General features: G+C 46.9%; 1 protein-coding gene across 3 annotated transcripts in view; it reads right to left on the bottom strand.

Moving 5' to 3' along the window:
* Positions 1 to 7,016, bottom strand: part of GCLC (glutamate-cysteine ligase catalytic subunit) — a 47,790-nt gene extending 40,774 nt beyond the window's left edge. For 2 of the 3 annotated variants that reach the window (XM_045294824.1, XM_045294826.1), the window contains exon 1: positions 6,746 to 7,015. In XM_045294824.1, the coding sequence (XP_045150759.1) occupies positions 6,746 to 6,895 (150 nt within the window). In that variant the 5' untranslated portion in view covers positions 6,896 to 7,015. Of the gene's footprint in view, positions 1 to 6,745 lie in introns of all 3 variants that reach the window. The other variant, XM_045294825.1, reaches the window with a different exon arrangement.
* Between the last annotated feature and the right edge of the window lie 690 nt (positions 7,017 to 7,706).

Genomic DNA, 7,706 nt, shown 5'->3' with positions numbered 1-7,706 from the left:
GCTATTATATGCAGAATTTAACTCAACACGGATCAAATATCTAATTGTAAAACTTAGAATTATAAAACTTTTTGAGAAAATGGGAAGAGGCTTCAAAAAGTTCATGGGAAGGTGGAATTAAAAGGTCATGTTTTGAAGGGCCTGTTTGCAGGAGTAAACTTCTGTGACCCTGTGGTGGGCAAAACCTGTTAGATAGGCCAGGGAAAGCATGATCCGTGAAACAAAAACTGACCACAGAAATGAAGAGCTTCTAGTCTTCAAATGACGCTACTTTAAAATGAAAAGACAAGCTACTCACTGGGAGAAAATACTTGGTCAAGCATATACTGGGAGGGGTGGAGTGGGGGGACTTCAAAAAGCTCATGGAGAAATTGAACTAAAAGATAATGGAATTTTCCCATGGACTTTTGAAGCCTCCTGGAGTCTGATAAAGGTTTACATTTGGAATTCTCAAAACTGTTAGAAAACAAGCAGCCTAAATAGGTGAGTGATTTGAGCAAACACTACACAAAAAAGTTACAGAGATTACAAAGAGCACATGAAAAAAGATGTAACAACGCTTTTTTGGGGTGGGATGGGGTGGGAGAAGCAGATTTAAAGGTCAATGAAATGAAACTGGCCCACACCAAAAGGTACCTATGTGGAGGTGACTCCAACCCCTCGTGGCTTTACAATACGAAACAGAACCACGCCATCACCTTTCCTCGGCTGCGAATCTTTACGGAAGCCGAGTGTGGCATCTTGCCCCTGCCAAGTGGCTGCTGGGCCCAAACCGCTCACCTGCGGCTAGTGGCCCCGCCTTTATGTGCCACCAGAACTCCTCCAGTAAAGTCACAGACCTATTAAAATGTCCACAAAGAAAATGATCCTCAAGTGCTGGGAATGACATAAGGGAAGGAGTGTCTGAATATGCCAACTCCATCTTCAAAAAACAAAACAAAAAAGCTCCGGTCATGTCTCACTCTTCCTTTTACTTTCTTGATTTCACTGTACTTTTAGACAAGATCCACGAATGCTGTTGAAACAATCAATGTCCACAGTGACAGTGAAAAGCAAGAGATGCAAAATGTGTTTTAGCATCCAGAATACACAATGAACGGTAAGAAACCTCTTTATGACTCTCAAGAAATAATTCATGCTTAATATTTTAAGCAGCCAGCATCACATACTGCATCTTAGAAACCCAATTTAGACTTTAGAAATACACTCTGTAAGTGCCATAAAAGACTAACCCAGTAAAACTTGAATTATACATTTCAGAATGTGGGGCATAAAATCCCACGTTCATGGAATGCTTCCTTTCTATGGAGCTCTTTCAAATGGTTCTTTCATGGAGGCACCGCCAGGTAAACTTTGTACTGCTAACCTTGAGGTGATGGTTCAAACCCACCAGCTGAGCCATAGGAGAAAGAGGAGGCTAGGCTACCTGCTCCCGTAAAGATGTATAGCCTTAGAAACCCTACAGTCACCCCGAGTCAGAACTGACTAGATGGTAGTGGACATACTAGATGACAGAGGTAGAGTGGACACTTAACAATCCCCAAGTAAACATTTTGAACACTCCTGCGATTCTGGTTAAAGGTCAGGTACTATGCAAGCTATATCACTAACATTATTTCATATTATCTTAATGACTACAATAAGGAAGGTATCATTATCTCCATTTAATAGATCACAAAACTGAGATTAAGTGAGATTAAGCAATTTGTCCTGAGTTACACTGAATCTTTAATCAAATTCAAATGCATATGCTTTCATTTATTCTAGGTTTACAGTGCAAGAGCATAGTTTTTGTTATAGGATACAAGCTTATTAACAAGATGTATATTTATTTTCTGAGCCACTTAACTATTCTTAACCTACTGTAACTCAATGGATGAAAAATCAAGCCTTACTAAATACCCTGGCAGTTTTACACCCAAGAACATACTCAGGTATCAAAGACCCTGTCTATGGGCCTCCCATAGTGCACATGGACTTTTCTGCTAACTACAGGGCAATTTAACCCCTTATCTTTGAGAGCCACTGCAAGAAGTTAAATTTTTTTTTTTTAAACTATAGGGCTCCTTAAAAAAGAAGTTTGCCTTTAACCGTTCTCTTCTGCTATCTCTATTAACCTGTACAGTTTTAACATCTCACGTTGTAAATAATCCAAAACCTACTACAATCTGTGGTAGAAACAGACCCAGAGTCCGACAGATTTCAATTCCCACAGCGTCTCTGCCACTAATTAGTTGCAAAGGCCTGGCAAGTAGCTCACCCTGGGGTAATTCTATGGTGGGGGGTGGGGCTGGGGACCAAGAGTCACATGTATTAGGACTGCCCAGAGTCAATGCTGACTAGAGCACCCCGACAGGACCGGGTCCCACTGCTCTGCAGGCTTTCTGAGGCTGAGTCTTAAGCAGAGTGCCGCATCTTTTCCCCTGTGGGTAGCAACCGGGTGGGTAGGTGGGCACTGTAACAGCCGTGCCACTAGGAGTCCTCGGTAACACATCCATATCAAAGATTCCTTAGATCTGCCCTTTAAAGCACACATCTTGAGTTGTACCTGAGAAGCTCTGTGTGAGTTGTGAATCCAGAGTGCTCCAAACCCCACTTGCTTTTTTTTTTTTTTTTAATAGAATGCTTAGTAGGCAAAAGAACACCTGGGAATATCCCTCACCTGCTTCCCTGCTGCCTGGGGGCAAAATGAGCTATTTTTCTGGCACCCAGGAGTCAGAATTTCTGTTTTCCCACAGAAACAGAACAGTGAGCAGGGTTAGGACTTGTCTTGTTAAAGGGGAACAGGCAATTAATTGTCTGCTGAGTGGGACTCAATTCAATTCATAAGGTCCTCACAGAAAGAGACTTTTGCGTTCCAACCCCCCAATGTGCACCTGCTATTTCATAATGCGATCCACTCTCTATCGGGGAGTTCAGTGGCAGCCTTTTCTTTTCTCATCAAACTATAAGAATGATCATCAGGCGAATTTCACAGAAGGGTCGGTTTATGGTTTGAAAAATGCACACTTACCTTAGGGTCTCCCACTATGAAGGTTGGATGTTATCAGAGTAACACCCTCCCCCTCCCCGCCTTCCAAATGAGGAAAGTGTGGTTCAAGATCACACGGCCAGTTTGGCAGACTGGCGCAGAACAGAGGTCACACTCCAAATCCAGAGTTCTTTCTGGTACAAGAACATAAAATGCTGTTCTAGAGACTAGGTGGCAGGGATCTCCTTCCATGGAAACCTACGGCCACAGGCCCAAGACTTATTCTTTCTTCTCCATTCAAGTTCACAGCCTTCTAGATATAAAACTAGCGCTTCCCAGGAATAGCAGTCTTTTGGTATGATACTAGCACAATGCAACATATGGCATCTAAAGCACTGGGGCCTGGCCAAGGTCATCTTTCATCTCCAGGGGCCACATCACCCACCACACCCTTCGTTATTTTTATCTCTTTGCCCACCTTTCTCAGTATTTCCGTGGCACCCGCAAACAAACGTGCTTGCTTCAGTCCGACCTGCCAGGCAGGTCTTCAGACTTCTATTCTGTGCATGCAGTAGTGAGGCCCCACTATTACAGATTAGTGCTAACCCTGGAGTTATTTCTCTCCCTCTCTTTTGCACATGGCTCACCACCCCCATCAAGGAAGGCCTTCCATAGTAGATCAGATTGTGACTTTCAAAGTCTTTCAGCCTGTGACACACAGGGAGCCATAATTTGCCTGAGATTTAATACCCAAGCTCAATAAATACTCCCAAAGTTTGTTCTAATACACATCTGATGTTATTCCTCCTCATTCTAATCCATTTCAGCCTTTAAAAAAATCCTGACTGGAATCCTTTATATAGATTCCCCAAATTACTTGAGCTATAACCTACCTCTCAAAAAAAAATTTTTTTTACTCAGCGCCTCTCTGGCAATGAAAAATGTTCATACTATGACCTATAATCCAGGATAACATGCAAGTATCTGCTTTTGCAGCCCCCCCCCATTGGTTCAGCAACCCCCAGGGAGCAGTCCCACCCACTTGTGAACACTGCTCTCACTTATTTCCCAATGAACCAATGGATCTGAATCTGCAGTTTGAAAACTTCTGCTGCGTAACACAAATTGGTAATTACTCTGACAAGATGCTAGAGAAGCTGAAGGCAGTAGCAGATACTTGGGAGAGCCCTAAGAGAAAGTCCCACCCTCTCTTGGATAGAGAGGTACCACAGAGAGAAAGGCAACCTGCAGCTCACAGGCCAAAAGTGCACAAGAGAATCTGGGCATGGGGTGGGGGGTGTGGGTAGAGCCAGCAGGGCTATTCAGGAAAGGGAGAAGAATGGGGCTGTTTTTGTAAACTGCAAGGCAGTATTCACAATCTGAATTCTTTTCCGTGTGTCAGGGGCTTACTTCCAACTGGTTAGTCAAGTTCAGGGAGCCCTGGTGGCACAGTGTGCTAAAGTGAGCCACTAACCACAAGGTCTAGTGGGTAGAGCCTAGTAATCGCTTTGTGGGAGAAATATGAGTCTCTGTTTCTGTAAAGCTCCAATGTCTTGCACTCACAGAGATCATTCTACTCTGTCCTATGGGGATGAATCAGAAGTGGCTGACCGTGAGTTCGGTTGTTTTTATTTGTCTTGAAAATGCTATATTCCAGTTTTTGGTTTGCTTGAAAAATCCAAAATAACTTTTCAACCTGTCATTTAGCTTAAAGCAATGACCTCACTTTCGAGGATTTGTTGAAGGAAAAACTGCACGGTGGGGGAACATGTTAGAAGAAAAAAAAATCCCCAATAGGCCATCAAATAAGCAGAAAATGCTGCTAAGTAGGAGAATCAGTTTAGAAAATCAATTTCTAGTTTTATATTTCATTTATGACACCAAGTATTGTTAACAAGAAATCTGCAGCTGCATTTTCAAGTCACTGATGAGTTTTCAGAGAACATCTTTAACACGTTTTAATGTAAGGGCAGTGCTTATCCAGTTAACTCGGCGGTTCTCAACCTGTGGGTCGCGACCCCTTTGGAGGTCAAACGACCCTTTCACAGATGTCACTGAATCCATAACAGTAGCAAATTTAGTTATGAAGTAGCAACGAAAATAATGTTATGATGGGGGGGGGGGTCACCGCAACATGAGGAACTGTATTAAAAAAGGGTCGCAGCATTAAGGAGGTTGCAACCACGAGGCTACCTCATCAGTCCCGAACAACTCAAGTCTAATTCCCAACAGGTATGACCAGTTAGATACTTCCAAGAAGCTTTAATACTTGGCTGGAACGAGGGGCCCAGTTTCCCCTTCAGAAGCATAAGTCTGTGTCATACTGGCCCGCTTCTCCACCGCCCTTTAAGGCAGGCAAGGGCTAAGTCTATTAACAACTTGACCTGGCAAAGTTTGCCCTCCTCTTCATCTATTATACACTTCAGCTTACTCAACAGCTAGAAAATTCCATTGTTTGGTATATACCCAAGAGGCTTGAAAACAAGGGCACTGATAACTGTACGGTATTTACAGCAGTACAGTTCGCAATAGCCAAAAGGAGGAAATGTCTCAGGTGTCAACCAACAGACGTATGGAGAAAAAAAATGAAGTTCTGTTGCATGCTACGGCATAGATGAATTTTGAAAAACTATACTAGGTGAAGTAAGCAAGGCACATATGAACAAACAAGAAACAGTGAACTTACGTCTAAACTAAAATGGGGGATTTCTCACATGACCCTTTTCTGTCCAAAGAGTGTGACGGCCACTTAACGATATGAATGTGATTTCCCAGTAAGTGCACTTTTCTAATTTAAAACGACACAATTTCTTCAGTTGAAGGAGGCAGAATTACCTTTGACCCTTAGAAACAAAATATTTTTCAAGGTATTTTGCCCAGATGCAACACACCTTGATCAGAGTGATAACTGCTGACAGGGTTAATAATTTACTTACCATGGTGGCAAGCAATCTACAGCAAAAAGATGAAACAGACAGACTCAAGAAAGTCACTTAATTATCTGTACTACACACACTTTCTTAGGAGCGTTGGTGGTGAGTAGTGGTTACCGGCAGTTTGCCAGTTCAAATCCACCCAGCACCGTTCGGCAGGAGAAAGAGGGGGCTGTTTGCTAGGATAAAGATTTTGTCTTGATGTTCTATAAAGAGCCACTGTAAGTCTGACTTCCCTCGATGGCAGTGGGTTTGCTTTTGATTTTTAAGCGTTCCCATTTACAATCAGGAAAAGTTCCTCATTGTACCCACTCCTACTGGGAAATCGCCACGGTGCTTCAATTTCTAGTGTGTGTGCAGGGATGAAATTTTTCAGAGGTTTAAGAGGAGAGACCCAGAGTCTGGCGGAGCAGAAGTGAACATCCTGAACATCTGACTCCTAAGGAGCAACGGATTTTCTATGGTCCTTCCGTCCCTTTTGCATTCATGGTAAAGGCAAGTTTGGGGACACGAAGGTGGATCGGAGGAGAACCGGCCCGAGAACGACGCCCAGAACCGAATGTCACTTTTTCATGCTCACGCCGCCCAGCGTCCACTCCTCGAGTGCCGAACGAAGCGCCGGACGCATGAATGAATGGGAAGGCAGCTCCGTCCCCGAGCCCAGGGCAGGTCCCCCACGCCCCGCACCCCGTCTGGCTGGGGCGGCGGAAACGACGGCGGGAAGACCCCCGGGGCAGCGGCGCGGGCCGCGGGCGGGGCCGGGGCCCCGGGGCCCAGCGCCCCGCCTCGCCGAACAAAGGCGGCGCGGGCTGCGCGCGGGGCGTGGGCCGCGGGCGCTCACCTCGTCGCCCCACTTGAGCACGTCCTTGTGCCGGTCCTTGACGGCGTGGTAGATGTGCAGGAACTGCAGGATCCCGTGCCGCCGCACGTGGTCCGCGTGGCGCTTGGTCTCCTCCCAGCTCAGTGGCGAGCCTTGGGCCAGCAGCCCCATGGCCGCCCCCTCCTCCTCTTCCTCCTCCGACCGCGGCCGCTCGTTCTGGACGCGGGCGCCGGGCGCTCGCCGGACACTCAGCCACGCGCCGGCGACTGTGCGAGAGGCTTCGCTCCGCCCCGTGGGGGCGCCCTCGGGCCGCACTCGGACGAGGACGGTCCCGTCCGCGCCGGCTCCCAGCCACCCAGGTGACGGACCTAGCGACCCGGCGCGCCGCGCGGACCCGGAGGCAGAAGACCCGAGCGCAGTCGGGAGGCTCCGGTCCTGGCAGCCTCTCCCTCCCCTCGTCCGTTCCCACTCCCTCCCGGGCCCTGCGGCGAAGCGGCGACAGGGACGGGTCGGCTCCGGCTTCTCGGTGCCGGTGCTATGCACTGCCTTCTTCCTACTTATGACCCAAACCTGCGCCGCTGCGGAGCATGCCCAGTCCTCCAGCCCGCGAACTCCCCGCTCCCGACGCGATCCGGCGCTCCGGGTTTTATAGGCCACGGGCAAGAGGCGGGGAAAGGAGGCGGTGCAGGAGGGGAGGCGTGGCTGAGAGGCCGCTGGGACCTCAAAGAAGGCGTGCGCAGACGTGGTTAGGGCGTGGTCCCAGGATGAGGTCGGACTCGATTTAAGCAAACTCGATATGTAGAAATCCGGTTTGGCTAGTCCCCAAAGTTAAAACTCCGGATTGGGGAAAAAGTAATGATCTGAATTAATATAAAATTAACCAAGTTAATTTTTAGTTGAGAAAGGCTTTACATTTACAATAGCATGATGAGAAACATATTACCTTGGGAGTCTGATGAAGCCCCTGCTCAACTCTAGGCTC

The sequence above is a fragment of the Echinops telfairi genome, unplaced genomic scaffold (genome assembly GCF_000313985.2).
Source record: "Echinops telfairi isolate 266 unplaced genomic scaffold, ASM31398v2 ScPeMD7_3533;HRSCAF=4204_1, whole genome shotgun sequence".
Taxonomy (NCBI): Eukaryota; Metazoa; Chordata; class Mammalia; order Afrosoricida; family Tenrecidae; genus Echinops; species Echinops telfairi.
The sequence above is the reverse complement of the archived record's forward strand: the minus strand, read 5'-3'. Positions and strand labels throughout refer to the sequence as shown.